The sequence below is a fragment of the Engystomops pustulosus genome, chromosome 1, assembly GCF_040894005.1.
Source record: "Engystomops pustulosus chromosome 1, aEngPut4.maternal, whole genome shotgun sequence".
Taxonomy (NCBI): domain Eukaryota; kingdom Metazoa; phylum Chordata; class Amphibia; order Anura; family Leptodactylidae; genus Engystomops; species Engystomops pustulosus.
This window is the reverse complement of record NC_092411.1, coordinates 255215305-255237388: the sequence shown is the minus strand read 5'-3', so window position 1 is coordinate 255237388 and position 22084 is coordinate 255215305. Positions and strand designations below refer to the sequence as shown.

General features: G+C 38.4%; 1 protein-coding gene across 3 annotated transcripts in view; it reads left to right on the top strand.

Moving 5' to 3' along the window:
• Positions 1–22084, top strand: part of LIMCH1 (LIM and calponin homology domains 1) — a 188406-nt gene that overhangs the window by 126856 nt on the left and 39466 nt on the right. For 2 of the 3 annotated variants that reach the window (XM_072125025.1, XM_072125045.1), the window contains exons 6-15: positions 4099–4209; positions 6675–6870; positions 11136–11388; positions 15083–15295; positions 17143–17418; positions 17709–17963; positions 18451–18774; positions 19065–19325; positions 19563–19856; positions 21328–21552. In XM_072125025.1, the coding sequence (XP_071981126.1) occupies positions 4099–4209; positions 6675–6870; positions 11136–11388; positions 15083–15295; positions 17143–17418; positions 17709–17963; positions 18451–18774; positions 19065–19325; positions 19563–19856; positions 21328–21552 (2408 nt within the window). The remainder of the gene's footprint in view (positions 1–4098; positions 4210–6674; positions 6871–11135; positions 11389–15082; positions 15296–17142; positions 17419–17708; positions 17964–18450; positions 18775–19064; positions 19326–19562; positions 19857–21327; positions 21553–22084) is intronic. The other variant, XM_072125035.1, reaches the window with a different exon arrangement.

Genomic DNA, 22084 nt, shown 5'->3' with positions numbered 1-22084 from the left:
TTATCACTTAACTTTGCTGATTACATGTGTTGTGGTGCAAATTTTTCTTAATGCACATACTAGAAACCTAGTGTGAAAACAAATATATAAAGCTGTGTGTGTGTGTGTGTGTGTGTGTGTGTGTGTGTGTGTGTGTGTGTGTGTGTATGTATGTCTAAAGGAATCTGTTCCGTCACGTTTACAATCACCAAATTTTGCATAGTCGCTGCCTGTGAACATCATAGACTTTTAGACTTAGTTTTTAGGCTTAGTTTTTAGGCTTTGTTTTTAGGCTTTGTTTTTAGGCTTTGTTTTTAGGCTTTGTTTTTAGGCTTTGTTTTTAGGCTTTGTTTTTAGGCTTAGTTTTTAGGCTTAGTTTTTAGGCTTAGTTTTTAGACTTAGTTTTTAGACTTAGTTTTTAGACTTAGTTTTTAGACTTAGTTTTTAGACTTAGTTTTTAGACTTAGTTTTTAGACTTAGAAATTTTCACCCCGTTTTTTCCAAAATGCACATATTAACCATGTACAGGAGCCATTGTCTTCTGCTGCTGTGGCAGTTAGAAGCTGAGCCGTGATCGGTTGCTGTTCTGCCACAGGTCATTAATATGAGCTGTGATTGGTTACTAGAGCCAATGAGTATAATACCGCTTATGTGTGAGGTAAGATGGATAGGGATACAGAAATAGGGGGAGATTTATCAGAAATGTCTGAGGTAAAACTGTTCCAGTTCCCCATGGAAACCAATCAAAGATCAGCTGTAATTAAAATTGAGCTCTGATTGGTTGCCATGGGTACCTAGAGCAGTTCTGCTCTCAGACACTTACGATAAATCTCCTCATAGACAAAGTGACATTTGGAGACGGAGACATTCATTCCAATTAGACGGGCAGCGACGCGGTCACTGAAAGAGCCGGCCAGCGACGCGGTCACTGAAAGAGCCGGCCAGCAGTACGGTCACTGTGTCTGAGAGCAGACCTATTCTATTTTCCCATGGCAACCAATCAGAGCTCAATTTTCATTTTCCAACACCTGTTTATAAAATGAAAGCTGAGCTCTGATTGGTTGCGGTGAGCAACTAGAACAGCTCTGCTCTCCGACACTTCTGATAAATCTCCCCCACGTGTAATGTCCTACTTTCTACTCTGGACACCTAACTATCATAGGGCTCAGCTTCTCGCCCTTTATCATTTCCTGCTTTATCTTTGTAGGGCAGCAGAAATCACTTAACACATATGATTTCCTTAATGTATGCGCCGTGACGTCTGAAAGTACAATCTGACCGTGTCCTATCTATATTGGGAAATGGGTGTGTTTGTGTTCTACATAAAGTATTTCATGGAAACCCAAAGTAAACATACGTTGTACAGTATCAGATTTTATATGAAGGGGGTTTCAAGTTTGTATTTCTTATTTTATGTATTTCTTATTTCATTTTATTGCTATCCAGTTTTTATCTTAATCATTTCTTATTTTATATACAATATTCTTCATTCTACCCCTGCTTGTAATGATGGTATCTGTAAAAGAAATTTACTATTTTAGTGTTATTTTAACGATTGCCGCCACTTGAGTTCACTGCAAAGGGACCGGCTGTGTCGCACAGGGGCCTACTGAAACCTGGAGCCGACCCAAATAATGGGGCACATATACAAACAATATCATGCATACAGTAATAATATGGTCATGTGAAACCCCATGAATAACGATCCTGCTAACAAAAACTTAAAATCTAATGAGGAAGTCTGAGCAAAAGACATTTCTCCATTATTAAAGATGGCTGTATATATTGGTAGGACAAACCTAACAATTTCTGGGAATACCATCTAATGTGTATGAGCATTGTTGACCCTCATTTGCGATAAAGGATCAGACATGTTGAATTTCAATATGATGCATTTTCGCATCTGTTCCATACTGGGACAAATTGCGCACTCATGTGTATGGGGAGTTTAGAAGGGATATCTATTTGTTTGACAAGCATGTAAACCTATGTTTTTGTTTTTAGGTAGCAATATTCTTTAAAAATGTCATTGGAAGCCATCAATTTCCACAGGGTCAGCTGCCCATTGCCTAATTAATGTTTATGAGCTCGCACAATAAAATTTGGGTATTTTTGCAACATTTCTTTGTGTGAAAGGCTGCAGTGAGACCATAAATTATGCAATGATTCCTTCAATGAGTGAATACATGTGTAAGCTGTATAGTTATAATACTCTGCCTCCTGCTTTTAAGAGCTGAGAGTGAGAAACCTATAACAAACAGGAGGCAGGGCAGAAAGGCTGACACTGCAGCGTGATACGTCTCTGCCTTTACCCATAGCTATCAAGGAAAAATGTTTGCAGGAAACTCTGATATTATTTAACATTGGCCCTTGCTAAACATTATTTGCAATTTTTTTTTTGCTGGGGTGTTTCTTTTAAAACCGATATTGGGATTGAATTTCACATTCATGAAATATACCCCTTTCATAGTCAATTATTACTGGTTAAATTTTCCATCTGTCACTATTCTTTGGGTGCTGAATGTAGCCTAATTCCCCACATGGCTAATTGCCTAATTATACTTTTATTAGTCATCATACTTTTCATGGAATAACCCAAAAACAATAATGGATAAAATATGTGTATTGGGAAACACAAGCATAGGAAAAATAGGATTGTCCACATATGTTTTCAAATTAAAAAAGGATAAATCATTAAATGGAGAAGTTTCAATAAAATTCTATATTGTACAGTGTTATAGTCACTACAGGCAGTCCCCGGGTTACATACAAGATAGGGTCTGTAGGTTTGTTCTTAAGTTGAATTTATATAATTGTAAACCCAGCCAAAAAATTTTTGGGTCTCTGTCAAAATTGTATTTTAAAAATGTCGGGTTGTCATAAGAATTACACTAAACCAGGATTAACACTAAAGCTTCATTGCAGACATCATTTTTTACTGTTATAGCTGTTTATTGTAGACTAGGACTAAAGTACAGTAAATTACCAAAATCCAGAGGTCCGTTTGTAACTAGGGGTTGTCTGTAAGTCGGGTGTTCTTAAGTAGGGGACCGCCTGTATTTGGTAAGGTAAAGAAATTGCAGGATAACATAAAGAAGTTTTTAAAGTAGTACCTCCCCCTCTTAATATACAATTTTATGAAATGAGAACATAGATTTTTCCTTTATAAATTGTTACCCTATTGTCCCTAGGGTGTATCTGTAATACTAGCTCTTTCCAATTCGCATGCTGTTTATTCACTTATGTTCTCTAACAAACATTGTAAACCCCTTAACATTGTTCACCTTCTGTGCCTCATAGATTCTAATGGACCTTTGGTTAACTTAGGTTAAACATACGTTATTAAGAACGGAAGAAAATTTGGCTATTTTGTTTTTACTAGTCATACATTGTTTTTGGTGGTTTCGTTAAATTTCTGTCATCTGGGGGCCATTCGGCATGATTTTTGTGGACCTGGGTCTTTGTTCCCTTTTTCTATGTCAATATTTATATACATTTCTAGGACATTTCTATGACATTTCCCTACATTAGTATATATGAGTGTGTTGTGTCAGCGCTGTGCCCCTAGGACCTTGTGACTTATGAGCTGTCTGTTCTCTCCTGTGAACCAGTCTGCCTGGGCGGTGGTAATAAGTGCTTGATAAAGTGGTATGAGTGGTGTCGACACGTTGACTTCCACTGAGAGTCAAGCTTATCTGACTTGTTTGAAGGATGAGTTTGACCTAGACCATGCGTTCCGCACCCTTCCTGCTCAGTATCATGTACATGAATGTGATCTAACTTAACCTTCTGAGAAGCCATCTGCTGCACATAATGGAATAATAAGCAGAATTGTGCATTTTGCCAATAATTTCCACGCACCGGCACTGAAACATTACGTTTATATGCTATACCGCTGGAAGCATGTCATTCGTCTGGACATTCATCAAAATGGCAGACAATAGTGTGAAGTCATATTACATTTTATTCTTCTTAATACATTCCTGATGTTTCTAAAATCACATGAGCGAATTCTTCTCAACTTTTTTTTTTTGTTGAACTTCATAAATCAGAATATTGTGGATCCAAATATTTATTATACATTTGGAATTTTTCTTTACAGTCTTTGTGTTGTTTCAGGTACTAGTCACTGTATATTGGCTTGGAAAAGCAGCAAACAGCTGTGCTTCCTACAGTGGAAATCACCTGGATCTGAAGGAGTTTGAGGGTCTACTGGCACAGATGAGGAAGGTACAGTATGGTTTAATAATGGAAGGGATGAGAGCCAATCCAATGACTTATATTCATAAAAAGAAATGAGACTCAATCGACCACAATTGCCTTTTATTCTTTTGTAATTTGTAAAGACTTCTTACATTTATTCACAGAACTACTTGGCCAGTGTCGGCTGATTTTGTTGGAGCTGGACCCTCGTCTGTCTAATATTGATGACCTGTCCTCAGTATAGGCCATCAATAAGTTGTGCATCTCCTTGACCCCCTTTAGTCGCACAGTAAATATTGGATATCCAAGTCACTCTGCAACCATCCAAAAATAGGGATAAGTGCAGTGTCAGATACAATTGTCTCATTACAGGCATATAGATTGATCAGCATTCACAGCTTTCCTAGTAAAATCCAGCTTTTCCGCAGGTTAGAAAAAATGGCTTCAGATCTGGCAAAAAATAATGTAAAAAGCAAGGTCTGTTTAAGACCCACTCCCATCTCCAGCAGCCACACTTTTTGTAATGAGGTTTTGACCAAGAATATAAAATAGCCAGTGGTGATCCCTACTTATGTTTCAGTAGTCTCCGACTGAAGCCCACACTACTGGAGGTATATGACATAAAGGGAACACCGAGTAAGAGCCCAGAAGCTTTTAGCTGAGGCCATATAAATATACACATTCATGATAAATACAAAACACCCAAAAGGCTAGTGATGACCTAAAGGAAACCTACCATGAGGAATCTACCATCAGAAGTAGATCTGATAGTAGATTCCTCATGGTAGGATTCCTTTAGAGGTAACCTGTCAGGTGGTTTTGGATGCTGTATCTGAAAAGAAGATATGATAGAGGATGAGAAGCTGCGCACTAGGATCTAGATCACAATATATAGGACAAGGAAAAGGAGTAATTGTGACTGGACCCCTAGAAGTAACCACAAGAGTCCTGTCCTTACCCCGCCCTTATGCAGAGAAATCAGAGGCTCGCTTTAAAGGGAATCTTTCAACAGTTTTTACCATACAAAGATGCAGACTGTATTAGTTGGCATTGCTGTTCAACAATACCTTTGTGTGTGTTGTTGGTAGCAGCAGAAATATAAAAAGTGAAGTAATAATTCAATTCAAACAAGGGCTCTGGGCGGATCGTTCAGCCTGAAGAGCTTTCTGCTTCTCCACAGCTCCTCCCCTCTGTTATCAGTAGGAGCTGTATCAGGATTTTGGTTGGATACTTAAAGCAGCCACAGAGCAGAGGGGAATAGTGTATTGCAAAGAGCAGAAAGTTTTCACTGTCCTGCTGCAACTTACTACACACACAAAGGTTCTTAAAGGCCTATACCAACAACTTTCTGTAGTTTATTATGGTCAAAACTAATGATGGATAAAGAGGGTTGCACTGAACACAATTTATACTGTGCATTTTAGTATGGTTGGGGCAAAGTTATAGTCAATATGATATATATGCTACTCTTCACATTTTTATCAGTTTTCCATTTTTATTCGTTTTCCCCAAAAAATGTAAAGAACCAGATGCACTCCTTGGAGTGAGGGCCAAAATCTTTGATAGAAATATGAATTATTTTTGAAGATTTTTTTTTAAATTTATCTACATTTTGCAACTTGGGCTACCATAGTGAATTATTTAATGTTTGTGTATTGTGCAATGTTAGCCTTATGAATTAAGAAAAAAATCCCGTCTGGTCTTACTTGGCTGCAGATGGTTGAGTGTTTGATGGATCGCAAACAAAGATAGAAGCAAAAACCTTCAGGGAAATATGTGATGGAATTTCCTTGTTTTTTACAATATTGCTTTTTTTTTCTTATGAAGACATTTTGGGAAGCTTGTAGACTTTGCTACTACCATAGAGCACTAGCCGCTGACATCTCTGGGAATAAATCAGCTCGCGTAATATTTTGTCCTCACAATGACAACTTCCCACAGCGCAGACGGGTCACTCGATGTGTCTGTGTTTTGCTTTTCCTGTCTGCACCGGTCTCTAAGTGATGCTGGAATCAACAAGGACTTTATTTGAGAAGAGTTAAGGGCGTTTTTTTACTGACCTTTTACTCCAAAGGATTTCCCTCCTTGGCTGAATACAGCTTGCCCTGGGAAAAATGTAGCAAAACTTGATGGTCAAAGGCGGCCATTGTTCTTGTACTCAGAATGTGTGGGTCAGCGAATAAAGTTCTTAGTCCCCTGCAGTTACGAGCTGGCAAAGAATTGATCTTTCTTTTTGCTATATATATATATATATATATATATATATATATATATATATATATATATATATATATATATATTAATGCCGGGTGCACAGCTAACAGGGCCGGGCCTCAGGTTCTCCACACATACAAATAGAAAATAGTCAGCACTCCCGTAAGTCCAACTATTTAATACATTCATCAAGGAGACCCCCTGTATTTTTAGGCATATTATACCTCCTTCCACACTATTGTGTATTCTCTAACATTCACTGTAAATGTCTTTATCAGGAAAATGAAGAAATTGAAAGCCCGAAAAGAAGCATACGAGACAGCGGTTATATAGACTGCTGGGATTCTGAGAGAAGTGATTCTTTGTCTCCCCCAAGACATGGACGAGATGATTCCTTTGATAGTCTGGACTCTTTTGGTTCTCGGTCGCAACAGACACCATCTCCAGATGTAATTCTGAGGGGCAGCAGTGACGGTGAGTGACCCAAGAGATGACTTTTATGTTATCAAAAAGCAATATAGATCAAGATAACAATAGCCCACAAATTATTCCACTGTAAATACCTTATATCACATGTATACTCCAATTCAAGAAATACAACATTTCAATCTGTACAAATCTTTATTAACATATATTATAGGTCACACAATTCATTAAAATAAACCCCATTAATAAGAAAACATGAGAAAAATGGGCAGTGTGACACAACGAGGGGTTTGATAACCTCAGCCACGGCTTAATAGATACAATTAAACAGCCAAGTTATATAGGAGGCCAAAAATCGAAATTCAAAATCTATAAAGTGATCATTAGCTATTTGATATGTTTCAAAAGATGTACCCACCGCTGGGCATGACTCCACAACACCCCGTCACACTGGAGAGCACCTCAAATACCCAGAGATGACGCTTACGTTCTCTTCCAGATTCACAAGTCTCATAAGAACCTCTCATCACTCCTCAATTGTCTCTTTTAGTAATTACTTCTATTTCCCATGTAATAATTCTGTGACATAATGGGGTAGATCTATCAAAGTGCAGAGTGCAACTGGATGATATTTCTTATGCTGAATGATATACTTGGCATAGTTTAAGATTGTCTGTCTAGTCATACTTTCCACAATCTTTTAGTTGGTCTAGTTTACTGTGCCAAATTTTGAAGCACATGTTTGGCCGTACTAGACAGGAAAGTGTCAAAACCCCATCTAAAAGCTTTTCATAAAAGTGGTGGAAGGCCGTTCAGACATTTTCCCAAAAATGGCGCCAGAATTCTGGCAAAAGCAGACTGACAAATGCAACAGCCTTGAACCGCTTCAGATTTTTCAAATAAGGCTGCATTCACACAAACATTGTGTGGCCGTACATATGTGCCCCATAGACGGCAAGGGAAACACAGAGCGATACAGTGCAGCACACGCGTGACACCGAACCACTTTGGGGGAAAAGTTAGGGAATGTCCTATCCTTCCCAGTGTTACGGCACCGTGCGCCATGCATTGCTTTGGAGAGGGGAGGGAATACGTTCATGAGTATGTAGCCTGAAACTGTCTAAAAACATTGGGAAATTTGGGACAAAACATACAGTTTTTGGCTTGTCTCGTTTTATTTGGGTTCCACTATTGCCCCACTGTTCATCCTCGAAAGTTATGATGACAACTTGGTGTTGCCATTCCCCTTGCCCTACACAGTCTGGAATTGACATAACTGGTTAGAAAGAAAATTTGATGTCAGTGTATTCCTAAATTTCTAATCGGTATAGAACAACATAAAGAAGAATTAGAAGAATTGTTATGGTTTGGCAACAGACTTCATCAATACATATGAGGCAATAGAATCATCCACTATACGTCTAAAAGATATTCCTGACAGTCTTGGATACTAGAGATGTCAGGAGAGTATTCAATTTAATATACTTTGAATACCTGAGCTTGAACAAATAGCTTCCAGGCACCTTTACAGTCCCAGGCCTACATTATATTTACCCAGGTTTTATTGATTTGTGTAGACTATATCACTATGAGAATGTCTTGTGCATGTAACAAATCCCGGCATTAAAAATGAAATGTGGAACCGGTTGTCTCAAAAAGTTAGTAAGGCATTAGAAATCCTCAGCTGCAAGCTATTATTTTGAGTTTCCTGATATAATTTTAGTAGATTCTTTGTTTCCTCTAAGTAGGTAATTTGCATGGAGACAATTATGAAGAAACTACTGCATTTAGTTTCCTTATTTAAAAAATTACCATAGTTCTGGATATCTCATCTCTCGGTTTTTTACCATATGTATTCTCTTTTCCTACCTACTCGTATTCTTTACTAAAATTGCAGGATAGAATATACCCCTACCATCACCTGATTAAAGCATTACAGCATGTTATAGAGCAGGAGGAGCTGAGCAGGTTAATGTTGTAATAAGTTGATCTAGTTTTATTTGTGGTTTAGGCATCCAGCGGGCAGTTGTCCTTCTTCTCTGCAAACATATTTGTATAGAAGATGTTAATAGTTAAGTAGATAGTAAATAAAAACAGAAGATTGTGCTCCCATAGATTAGTTTTCGAGGAAAACGTATATAGCCCGCTGGTATCCCAGATCCCTATGAGTGGGGGTTACCTGATGCAGACTAGAGGTAAGCCTGTAATTGTGGTGGCAGTGTAGTAGTGTTTTATTCTGGAGTTAAGTTCATCTAGTAGGAATACATCGAGTGTAGGTGAAAAAAAACTGAACAAATAGGCGGAAACCGTATACAATCCTTATTCTGGATTGAAGCTCATCCAGTAGGGATACATAAAGGGTAGGGAAAAACTGAATAAATAGGTGCCAACCGTATAGAATTCTAGATTCTATAAGTGCACCCTCTATTTGTTCCTTTTTTTACCCCTACAGTTGATAAATTGTTGAGTAGAACCGCCCAATGGACCCCTAATTCCTGCCAGGGGTCCTGAGTAAGACAAAAAAGAAGAAAGTTTACTTACCCTGCTACTACTCCTCGCGTTGCATCGGTGTTCCAGTCTTCTGCACTAACTGCTCTGTTGGAAGTGCCTGGGGTCACTGTAGCCTTAACAGTCTACGGGTTTAAACTTCCACCTGTAACATCTGTCACCAAACTATCAGTGCTGAAGACCTACGCTATGTTGGAACTGGTAGCCAGATTAGTACACTTTTTAGTTTTTTCTCACCTTTGCCCCATACGTCGAGGAATATTTTCAGGAAGGGTTTGTCCCAAGCATTTAAGTTATCCCCTATTGGTGAGTGACCCCCCCCCCCTACGATCACGAGAAAGAGATCCCAGGCTGCCCAGAGAATGGGGATGACAATCTCAATGATAGGTCAAGTAGCAGGACGAGCATGTGCCTTGCTGCTCCATTCAGTTGAAAATTGCAGAGCACAGTACTCTGTCTCCAACCACTCTTTTAGATGCTGTATAGAGCAGCAGGGAACATCTATTCCTCACGCTCCGCCCATCCATGACAATCTCTGGACAATTGGGGGCATTTTCTCCTGATCGATGGTTGTTCCCTTTGTGCTTAGGACATCAAAGGAAGGCAAACGCAACTATATAAAATTTCCACAACCAGATTTTCAACGGGCAAAACTAAACTGGGGTCCACAGAAAGAAGCCACCATAATAAATCAAAACATGACATGCTCTACATAAAATAATAATCATTAAATAGTAAGAATACTGGTTAAAATTTTGTGCCAAATTCACACTTGTTCACAGTCCAGGTTGTCCCAGTTTGCTTTCTGTCATCTGGCATTCCAACAGCGAAATGACAAAGTTGATTTCGTCAGGTGATACACAAGGCGGACTACGTCCACAACCACTATGTTGGTATGACGCCACTAATTTATAGAGCACTTCCTACATTGCTGTTAGCTGTGAATTAAAGGGGTTGAATTATAAACATCTTTAATGTGTTTTCAGGTTGCCTTTAAGATATTTATAATATATTAACTATACATTACTTACAGTGTAGATTCTGTACATTCTTTCCTTGTGGTTTGCCGGTTTTTCTATACAGAATCCTAAGTGTGAATTTTATGACTGACTCGGACACTGTACTCATCACCTCTATAAATTTTATTGTATACTATTTTAAACTTTGCCCATTCTCCCCCCAATGCTTTCACGATGTCACCATGTCCTTATTAAAGCTGTAGCAGCCACATATCTGAGGAATGTAATAAAGTTGAAAACGGCATAGAAAACAAACAAAGCAGCAGAGGAAATAAGACCTAGTGTATACAGTATATATGAAGATCGAGGATCTAGGCTTGGCAGGAAGGCTTGCTAGGATACCCAACATGGAAACAAAGAGAGGTTAAGTGTCTTACCATAAATCTGCCCACACAAGAGTTGGGTTTCAATGTTGACATTTGTTCAAAACATAATGAAATATTTAGAAAGCACTTATGTCGATGCTGTGCAAAATGAGCTCTAAATATGCACAGCAGGAGCTGGATGGATTGACGGCTTTAACAAGTCTCGGTATAAATTCTGGCAGATTACTTGGCTCCTACAGTAGATTCCATTGACGTATCTTATAGAGAATTTTTATTACAATCTCCTACATTCTTAGCTTTATTTTTTATATGTAGTCTACTACTTCGGTTATGTTCACATGGTGGAAATGCACAATGGAAAACTTTGTCTTAGACCTTTTGGGTTTGGTTGACCAAGAACTCAATTTGGTTAGGACGTAGAATATTATCTCCACAAACACATCTTTTGTTTCATTTTTAGGAAGAGGAAGTGATTCCGAGTCTGACTTACCTCACAGACGGCTACCCGATGTTAGAAAAGATGACATGTCAGCCAGGCGCGTCTCCTTTGGTGAAAATAAAGTAATTGTGCCTTTTAACCAGTACCTCCCCAACAAAAATAACCAGACTGCATACATCCCAGCTCCACTACGCAAGAAGAAAGCTGAACGGGAGGATTATCGGAAAAGCTGGAGCACTGCCACTTCACCACTAGGCGGAGAAAGGCCGTTCAGGTAATTATCAGAACCATGGTATAATAGAAAAAGTTTTAGTGACCACTAGGTCTATTTTGATCACATTTTTACTTGGGCATTTATATTCAATCTATGTTTACTAACAGTTCTACAAAGGTTAAAGGGATTGCCCTATAAATATAACTTATACCCTATCCACTCAACAGTCTCCGTAAGACTGTCAACTAAGACTACCATTCGTCCCAATCTGGCAGGCATGTAGGAGGGCTTCTTTCATAGTTTGGTTACATGAGGACTTTCAGTCCCTCATTCTCCTGATGGCCCTGGGTCCTGGCAGCCAGGCCAGATCTCATGCTAATTCCCTATCCTGTCCTGGTCGCTACCACAGTTGAAAATCCTGTAAATATTGAAATGACTCAGTGTGCACGTTAACCCACTACAAAACTATGTAAACAAGGGACATTGGACCCCCATTCTCATGATTGACCCCAAATGGTTATACGTTGAACAGTGATAAATATTATTTGTGTGATAACCTCCTCTTTGAGAAAACCCTAACTCTGTAGCAGTGTAGGATACATATATATAGATATGTATATATAGATATGTATATATATATATGACTTTTTTGTAAAAAAAACTCCAAAAGGTGGACCTTCATCTTTATAATCTTTATACAAAGTATAGAGGATGCAGTTAGACCCAGACCTTGCCGCCTAAGGCCAGCTTCTCACTTCACGTTCTGCAAAAGTGCGTGCATAAGAACATTCTCTGAGTGGAATTGTTTCAGATTTCAATCCACACTTTTTCACAGCGGAGAAATCCCATAGTCTGATAGTAGTAGTCCCTTAGTAGTAATGATGGCAGGCATTGACCATGTGATTGTGACTCCAGTGTACGGTATTTCATAATTCTTGATTTTTCATAGTCTGCCTTTTTCTTAGGATGGATTTTTCTTTTAAGTTGGAAGTTTATTTACTGGATACAACCCAGTCGCTGATTTTACTTCCTTTCTGGATCCTATTAACTGTGAGATTAAAAGAAAGGATATCAGACTTCATGGATGGCAGACCTTGTCGGTGACTTTTAGCAGGTCACACTTGGTTGAGAATCTGGCCTTGGTTTAAGAAAAATAATCCATCTCCCATTCATGGGTCTGGTATTATAGTTAATTATTTATGAGGTAGCCTGGTACTATAATATAGTAGAAAATGTACCTCTGATGTATGTTTCTATTCGCTGTAATATATGGCCCATCGTGTAAATGGATTATTGCTTCCTGTCCCTGTAAATGTGAAGTCCAGATTGTGATTGTTGTAGTAGGCAGGGATTGTATTGAGATGTTGGAGGCATTACAGTAACATATGTAACCAGCAAAGCATTGAACACATTTGGAGGTGACTTTTTTGGTTTAGTTCCAGAAGTTTTTTTTTTTTTTTTTTATGGAAAGGAGTTTTATTCTATAACATCCAACACATTTTTCTCAGATGCAGAACCCTCTGGCATGCAGACAGTTTAACGTAAACTATGTTCACATGGTTTATATAAAACTGCATTCAAACGGAGACGTGACCGGAGTGAAATTGAGCGCTTAGATTTAATATACACTAGATTTAATAAGCACTAGGATTGTAGATAGTGGCCATGGTTTCTAGCTGATTTACATTGCACTAATGCATGGCATTATTTTGTATATATTCATGGTTTGTGTGTTTTTTTTTTTTAATTTCATGAAGTTTATACTGTACACTGTGAGTGTATTATGTAGGTTGGATAGTGATAGTAGTAATACCTTCAAGTAGTCAATCTGGGTGGTCTTTTAGGTGGCCTTAGACCCCCCTGAATTTTTCAGTGGCAATTAACCCTAATAACTCACTCGCACCATTTCTATCTAACAATCTGTATTGCAGAAAACTGATATACGGTATGTAGATTACCTTACTGGGCAATTCATATTGGCTATTTCAGTGCAACAAACTGTACCTTGCCCACTACTTATGCAGAAATGGTAATCTGCAGATGATTTTATTTTGTGCCAAGTTACACTTGGAACCCACCCAGGCACTCGTAAGTATTGTTTAAAGGGTCAAATAATCTTTGTAGCAAGATCTGACCCAGCGTTATGAAGGCTCTTAACTTTAAGTTTTATTAAATTTATGTATTTGACTCACAAAGACAATAGCTTTTTAACTAGAAGCTAACATGGTGATCAATTGATCAGGGGATCCAGCTTCAGAAACCACTGGTCAATTCGGGTAAGTATTGTCAAGCCATTTAATGGCAAAATATAGAATGCATGGACTGGCAGGATCCACCAAAACAATATTATTTCGATTTATATTCAAGACTATTCAGTTTTATTTTAAAGCATAACTACACTTTAATAAAATGTTCTAAATTAATAGTGTAAATGATAATAGTAAACTAGTAAATAGTAAATATGTCCCTGTGTCCTTCTTTTTCCCCCACCTTTCTTTCTTATATAAGCAGTTTCTGTCCTGTGTCCACTAACAGCTGAGAGATAAAGGAACCTGATAAAATGCCTAATGACTCTTTACAGGCAGTCCATGGTTAATCTTATCTCCTCAGTAAGGTATATCATTAGGGGGAATATTCACCATATAAAAGTGTTTTAAAGGGTAACTCGGAAGTTATAATGATTTTACCAAATTCGCATATGTGAAACAAACAGAACAAGGCCCATATTATGTTGCTCTGCATTTTCTTTCCAAAGTTATGGCATTTTCTGTTCTAAAATGATTTGACAAAAAATCATTCTTGCCAGTGGTGAGGTAGGCAGAATATAACCTCTTCCTCTAACTGTCCTCAAGCTGAGTCCAATTCACTCTGCCCACAGAGTCCACTGAACGCTGAATTGTTTTGATATAGGATATATATGGTGACTATCCTGGCAGCGTTCACCACATGGAGGAGCATGGAACATGGAATACGTAGGTGAATCGTAACTAAAACAGTAACATGAAGTCTTTAGCCTGTGCTATCTGAGCACTTAAAGTTAATAGCTTCTCTGCACAGACCAAGTACAAGTTAGAGGAGGGGTGCAGCATGAGGTGAAAGAGGTGAAAGAGACAGAGAAAGTTCTATAGAATCACAGACTGGGATGAAGGGACTGATGGGGAACAGGGAAGATCTTGTACCTCACTATTCTCTGTAGGAGACGTATGTATCCACGGCACTGAACACATTCAACTCTGCTACACACAGAGAAACAGCAAAGTCACATGACCTCACCCTTCTTCTTCCTCTGTGAACAGAGTGCAGCAGCCCCTCCCCACTTGTGAGTCCATAGAGTTGTTCCTGGTTATGTAATGGTCATGTGATGGACACACAGGTGCAAGAGCCGTTATTATCAAATAGCTCCTATTACTCACATAATAACAACTTGTGCACCTGCATGTCCATCACATGACCAGCGACAGATTTCTATGCACTGGAAGTAAACCTAAAACTTTCTGTATATTTTCTATAGACGGACAGCTAGCAGAGTTGTTGAAAGCCATGAGGAATTGATATAGAAAGTATATTGGCAAAGTGTATAACTTTTCTGTACACAACCCCTTTAACAATGAATTATCACTCTCACTTGCAGTAAAAGTCCCCAGTAATAAGTTAATACCATGTAATACACTTTAAAGCCTCCATTGTTGTGTGGTCTATATTTTACCTTTGTAAGACTCTAACATAAAATTTTTGATGTATAATAACTTATTAGCCCAAATCGCCCAGAAACTATTGAGGAGGAACATAGTGAGGGTCACAATGAGGAGCATCCTCTGAAAGGGGTTCCTGGAAAAACCAACAAACTTAAAGATCAATTTGAAGATACAGTGGATCATCCTGATGTGGATGATGCAGAAGCTCGGAAATTAAAAAGTCTCCAAAAAGTTGGAATTAAGGTCATGCCTGCAGCTAAGCGGTATAGCAGGTCAGATATACAGTATTGGAATGCCTTCTGGAGTGCAGCGTTTTGTTAATATTGCTGTCGTAATAAATGTGGAGCCTTCCGTCTTGTATTGGCATGTGTAACATAAGCTGGGACAAACCGTGCACGTGAAACGTGCTTGTGGGTAGAGATATGTGTGCATGTATTTTGCGCCTGATACCGATTTCCAAAATGTTACTAAATTCCATGGTTACTAAAATAATGGTTGTTGTTACTCACATTGAGTATTGTTTTTTACCAGTACAACCGCAAAAATGATTGCACTTTTTGGTGATAAGAGGGGTTTTCCAAGCTAAAAATTAAGGTGTGTAGGGGGACCCCCTTCTCCATTTGCTTCTGACCCCAATTGGACCAAAAGTTATTAGGCTCTATTGACTTCTCCAGCCATTCACTTGCCTCAGTGGTGCGTAAAAGGTGTATTATCAACGGTGACTGGCCCTTTTCCCTACACTTCTAATTTTTGGCAAAATGACAATGGCTAGGCTTCTTGTGACCACTGCAGCCAGTCACAAGCTTCATTCAGGTCAGCTTTTCTGAATTCATACTGGTAAATCTGGCTGCCGCACAAACCACGTTTGTCGGACCACGCTCGGCTGTGTTGTTGGAAAGCAGGGATGAGTTATGCTGTAAAAGTAAACCGTGATCTGATAATTATCAGTCCAGAAAAAGTTAAAAAAAAAATATTAAATAACCCCAATAGTGAATTGCCTAAATCACGACCCATGATTTAGATTTGCTGCTTTTGCCGTTTACAGTCGTAAAGCTTTTTTTTTACATAAATTTAATCCGTGGTCTAACGAATCTTGTAGTTTTTTAATGATTCAGAAGGGCGAAAGGCAACATTTTATACCTCATCCTCTTAAGCATTATCGTTATAAATATCATTTTCAATAATATTTTTAAAATGACTGTTTTAAAGGGTCTGATATTTTATTTACAGCTGCTCCACAGCTTAAAACTCAGGTTACATAGTGGATGCAGATTTTTCCATATGCACATTGTATACACCATATAACATATTGTTAGATTAATTCCCTCTCTTCCAAATTAAATTGGTTATAAATTATAAACTTGCTGAAGCCAAGCGTGAGATTAACATGCATTTGCGGTTTTTCTTTTGTTTTACAGAAATAGCTTTATTATTAATCATATTACATTAATCATTTCTGTCTATGTGGACATGGCATGGAGTGACTGGCTGGGAATAGGTGTTTTGAGTGTTTGGGACATGTATATAACTTTTTACCAGCTTCTGTGAATTGGTTATGGTTTTAAGAGTAAAAAATATCAAAAATGTACACTAATACTTAGTGACGACCCCTAGTTACATACCGACCCCTTTGCCCACTGTGACCTCTGGTGAACTCTCTGGATGCTTTACTTTACTTCCATGCTGTAATAAAGTTTTATTGATTTAATCCATGGTACATTACAGCTAAAAATTTAGAAAAACTAATTGTCACTGGGACAAAAAATTTTTTTACAATTCAACTTAAGTACAAACCCAAGGAACCTATCTTGTATGTAGCCCGGGAACTGCCTGTATATGATTTCAACATTCAATCTCAATAGGATTTGAAATCTTCCAGCTTCCTGAGTCCTTCCTTTGGAGAAGCTTTCACCTAAATATAAGTTATTTCATCTAAAAATATGGAGACCAGACAAACAATTTTTCAGGAAATTGCCCAGTTGTTACTAATTGTCTGCCTGTTTGTTCACAAGAATGGAGTACGTCAAATCTAACCACTAATGTTCTGCATGTGGGACCTGCCTTTTGCTGTTTTGAAGTTCTATTTTTCCATTGGGATAGCTGTGTAATGTCATTTTAGTCAAACACAATCTCTCGAAGACCAAGAATCAGAGATAGTACTTCGAAGAGAAGCCAGCAACCCATCTAATGTGGATTCTGAGGATGAAGAAGAGTGCAGAGTTCCAGATATTGAAAAAGATGACCTGGCCACACGAAGAGCAAGGATGAACCAACCTAAAGTTTCAACTCCTTTTAATCAGTATCTACAGGGTTCCTATATTAATAAATCAAAACCTCCTCAGGAGGACATGTTGACTTCCACCCCTGCATCCGCTAAACATACTGTGGAGAAGAGGTAAGAAAAGAATGAAAACTGTATGTGAATAGATCAACCTGTGTTATGTTAGTCAACCATAGAATCTATGCCATAGAGATAATTCAAGGAATGACATTTTTTGGAAAGTTGATAGGACCCCCAGTGTGTTTCAGATCAGCATATTTTGGTCTTGACAACAAGACTTTATATCTTCAAAAATCAAATAGATTTCATAGAGTTGGAATTGTCTTTTGTGCATGATTGGAACACATTCAGGATAATAATAACTTACCACATAATCCTAATCTTCTGAATTTTACCGTGTTCAGCAAACATGAAATCCAAGAAAGAACAATGGAAACGTCGGCTGTCAGTCTCAAGGGAAACATAGTTCAAAGACCTGTAGATATGGAGTCAGACCAAGAAGAGGAGAAGACCCCGGATATACAAAGAGATGATTTAGCCAAGCGCAAAACTCAGGGAGCAGCTTCACAGCAGATAAAACCTAAAGTTTTTGGATCTTCCTCAATAACCAAAGCTGACCTTGAAACCTGGCAGAGGCTTAAGCTTTCTTCCGAGGATAGGTGTGTTCTCTTTTGAGTGTGAATCGTTGTTTTACATCTGCATGTTTGGAACCAAACCTAATAGGATGCAGCCCTTGCACTACAAATACGGGACAATAATTGTCACTCTACATGGAACTTTTATTTGTTTTGAAATGGCTCATTGGTGGTATTTGGTGGGTGACCTTCCAGCCATACAAAATTACAGTTGTGACTAATTTACTTGATGCTCTTTTCTTTGCTAAAAAAAGTGATGAACTTGGTGGTGTTGAGTAGAAGTCCTTTAATTGACAATGCTCTTGGCCATATACTATTTCAGCACATAGTGAAAGCCTTGAAGGCCAGTCATCTGGTGGGATATTATTCCTCGAAGAGAGTATCAGTGCTTGGTAGATAACACTTCTTATGGTTGCTGTGGTTTTTCCTAACTAACCCAATTTTAACCATATTAATAAAATACCAATTTCTCATTTAATGTCTTAATTTCTTCTTTTATTGGAAACCAAAGTGAAAATACTCCAGTTCAATCCCAGGAAAACAACCAAAGTCCTAACATTGATTTGGCACGAGCGGCTAATGATGACTTTGGCAAACGCAAGTTATCATTGCAAGAGAAGAGAGCAAGGAATAAGCAAAAATTTGTGCGCTTTGGTCCAGTTACTGAAATTGATCAACAAAAGTGGGATAGACTATGCATTGCCAAACCTGCAGCTAGCGAGGCAAGTGCCAAGGATGAAAAGGTATCCGGAATAACATGCACCAAAGCTATCTTTTCAGACACTTCAAAAATTGAAGTCTTGGAAGTAACTTCACCCTTACAATCCAGTTCAAGGTATATTGCAAGACATCTCCGTCATCGTTTTCAGTAGCATTTATGTCCTGTCTTATTTGTCCTGGAATTTTGTACCTTTTGAATGAATTGGGAAATATTTTAACTTTTCTAATACTAGACATGAATAAATATCCAGTTTCCCATATGGCAAAATGGAAAAATTTTTAATGTGTTTCTAAAGACTATTACATTTAGAATCTTGTACTTAGATGTTGGATGTCCATTTGTCTATCTTCAGAATCCTTATCTGGGATTATTGTAACTAACCATTGTGAATATTGTTATATAAGTAGGCCTGCCAAACCTGAGGTTTGTAGATTACCAGATGTTTCTTCACCTCCTGAAAATGAAGCCTGTGGACAGGTCCTAGATACTAAACGGGATGACATGTTGGCACGCAGAATGGGAACTTTTCAGAAGTGTGCCAAACTTGGTAATCCTTCACCTGCCTCTGATGACTCACATGAATGTGCGGATCACAGAAAATCATCAGAACAAATGATGGAAGTTAATGGACAGAGCCAGCCATTGCAAGAGGACAACCAACACGTGTGAGCTTCTTGTGTGCTGTGTATTGATGGGAATAATCTGTGGTGTGATCCAAGCAATAACTCTTATGTGCATACATTTGCTGTGACTGTAATATATGTTTTTTGCTGATTTTTGATACTAATAAATTACCATGACATGTGGGTTGGATTTGTTGTGGATAACCATCCCTAAACAAAAAGCATGAAGAGTTCTTTCATCTTTGTGAAAGTCCAACTTCCTGTCACCTGTTCATGCAGGAATAAGTTACCACCTTGCAATGTTGCGAAAGCAAACTCTGCCGAATCTGGTAACAATCCTGATGTAGAAGCTCCTGCTACTGCAGAAGATGTTGGTAAAGTAGATAAGAACTTGCAGAAGGACAGAAGCACCCCAGACCCAGAAAAAGACGATATGATGGTTCGAAGAATCTCGGTCACCCAGAGGCCCCCGGCTGTAGCACTGAGTCACTTCCTTCCAGTGCCATTTTCTGCCCAACAGAAAGTAGAGGAAAAAAGACAAGTCTGTCCACAAAAGGAAAAGAAAAAACTGAGGTTAGAATTGTTTGTTTTTTTTGTCTAGAATAATCTCAAAGGATTTGTGATTAATGTTGATTGGTCTGTTTTGCTTTGCACAAGATCGAAATTGAGCTACTGTTTTGATTACACTATATTTATTCAAATTGACTATTTCTGTAGGATATTTTCCAGATTATAATGTCACTATTGTCCAGTATTCTATTCTATTCTAGACTGTTATGGTTCAAGGGGTTATTCCATGTAGGAATAGGGGTACAACAATAAGATCGTGAAGGATGATTGAGCAGCAGGCTAAGCATTTGTCCTTCTGCTCCATTCAACAATATGGGAACGTCAGGAGCACATTGCTTTCCATCTCCAACAATCTCATAGACGGTGAATGGGCCATATGCTCGGAATTGTATTTCTACACTCCCTTAGTATTGTATGGAACCGCAAGACGCATAACAATCAAACTTGGCTCTACCCCTTTAAAGGCAATCTGCCATCAGGAAGGTTATTTTTAGATGTTGACAGGTTCCAATAGTCTCTGGCATGTTGAAAATCATTTTGTCGTGCATCTGAAGAAGTCCCCCCTTCCTCCGGACTCCCTAAATACTGTGGGCAGAGAGACAGGTAGTTTTATTAAAACTACAATTAAAAACAATTAAAAAGCACTTCAAAGATGCACAACAAAAGCATATTTGAAATCAACATGCCAGCGGCTATTGGAACTTGTCATCGTGTAAAAATGACCTTCCTGATGATAGTTTCCCTTTTAAAGGAGTTTTCCAATATTACAAAAAAAACCTCATTTTGTTGCTTTTATGCAAAGAATCTGGAGAACCCCTTTCACATGTTGCCTTTGAAATGCATGCAAACCAAAGCCAACCCCTGGGACTACACACAGGTTTCTGTCAGGAAGCCAGTTATGTTAAAACACACAATTATATTGGAATGTAAATGCTTAGAGAAAGCACAAATGCATATTTGCACTGCAGTTGTAAAGGGCTTCTACAACCTGTCTTTAGTGAATATCTCCGTTGGCAGGTTCCGTTTAACTTACAAGGGGTTTTAGACCATGTTCAAACTCTCTCTTAACAATACGTTCACAAATGTGGGACCCTCAACAATCAACTGTGATCTGTGGGGTGACTTAGTAGTTAGTCTTTAATTTTCCTAATTACCCTCTAAAACAAGTTTTGTAAACGGGAAGTCCTCTCTAAAGTAACCTAAAAAGTGTAAAATGGGTCATATAGCCTCATAAGCTTCAAATATTTCAAGTTGATATGATTATTTTTTTGTATTGTTGAAACAGACATGTAATATATAATTAAACAAAGTAACTCTGGCTTGTATGAGTGTGTTTTGTCCTATATAAAATGGGCTGATTGGGATATCTATTATGCGCTTTGTGTAAGCCATGGGAGTATCTGTTCTCTTCTCCTGCCTTGAATTTTTCAGCGTTTTACAAAATATGTAACAATTTCTGAAATTACTTCCATAGCTCCCTCCAAGCAATCACTAATTCAGCTCCTCGCACTCCCCAACCCCCCGCCACCTCCATTTCTGACAATCCACCACAAGAGATCCAACAGAGCAAAGAAGAAGATTCATGTGAAACCAGCAATGACAACCTGACAAGAAAACTAATGTGCAGCCCCGTACAGAGCACTTCCATATGTGCAAAGTCCGAAGAAACCCTTGAAAGGCCTGACCTTGAGATTTTGAGGTCAGATAACTTGTCGTTAATATGTTTTCTGGCTTTCTTTTTTGTAAAACCATGTTGTTCTTGTATATACTGTATGTGGTTATTGGCATAATTATGGAGTGATAAAGGGAAGTTTGTTGGGTTTGCTAAGGCTTTAAAGGTTTACAGTCGGTTTTGGCATTATCCGTTGGACACCAAGTCTTTACTGATTAGGATCTAACCAAAGGGAATCCTCTGCTCCTGAGTTGGTGGTGTCCATCATCTTTACGTCCCATAGATTTGGGAGAATGGAACAATTCAAGATTGAGCTTTACTGCTCTGCTCTCCTGATTGCTGGGGTTCCAGTACTCAAACCCAAGTCATCCCTAGTACTTAACTACAGTGGGGGAGCCCTTTCATAAGTTTCATTTTTCATTGTAAATGGTAGCCATGCCTTGTCCCGTATTATAACTTCTATGGAATTTCTCGTAGATGGGTCCACTATGATGTTTATTGAAAATTTTAGAGAATATACCAAACTTTCTTATCACTTATAGGGTAATATTTCCATTGT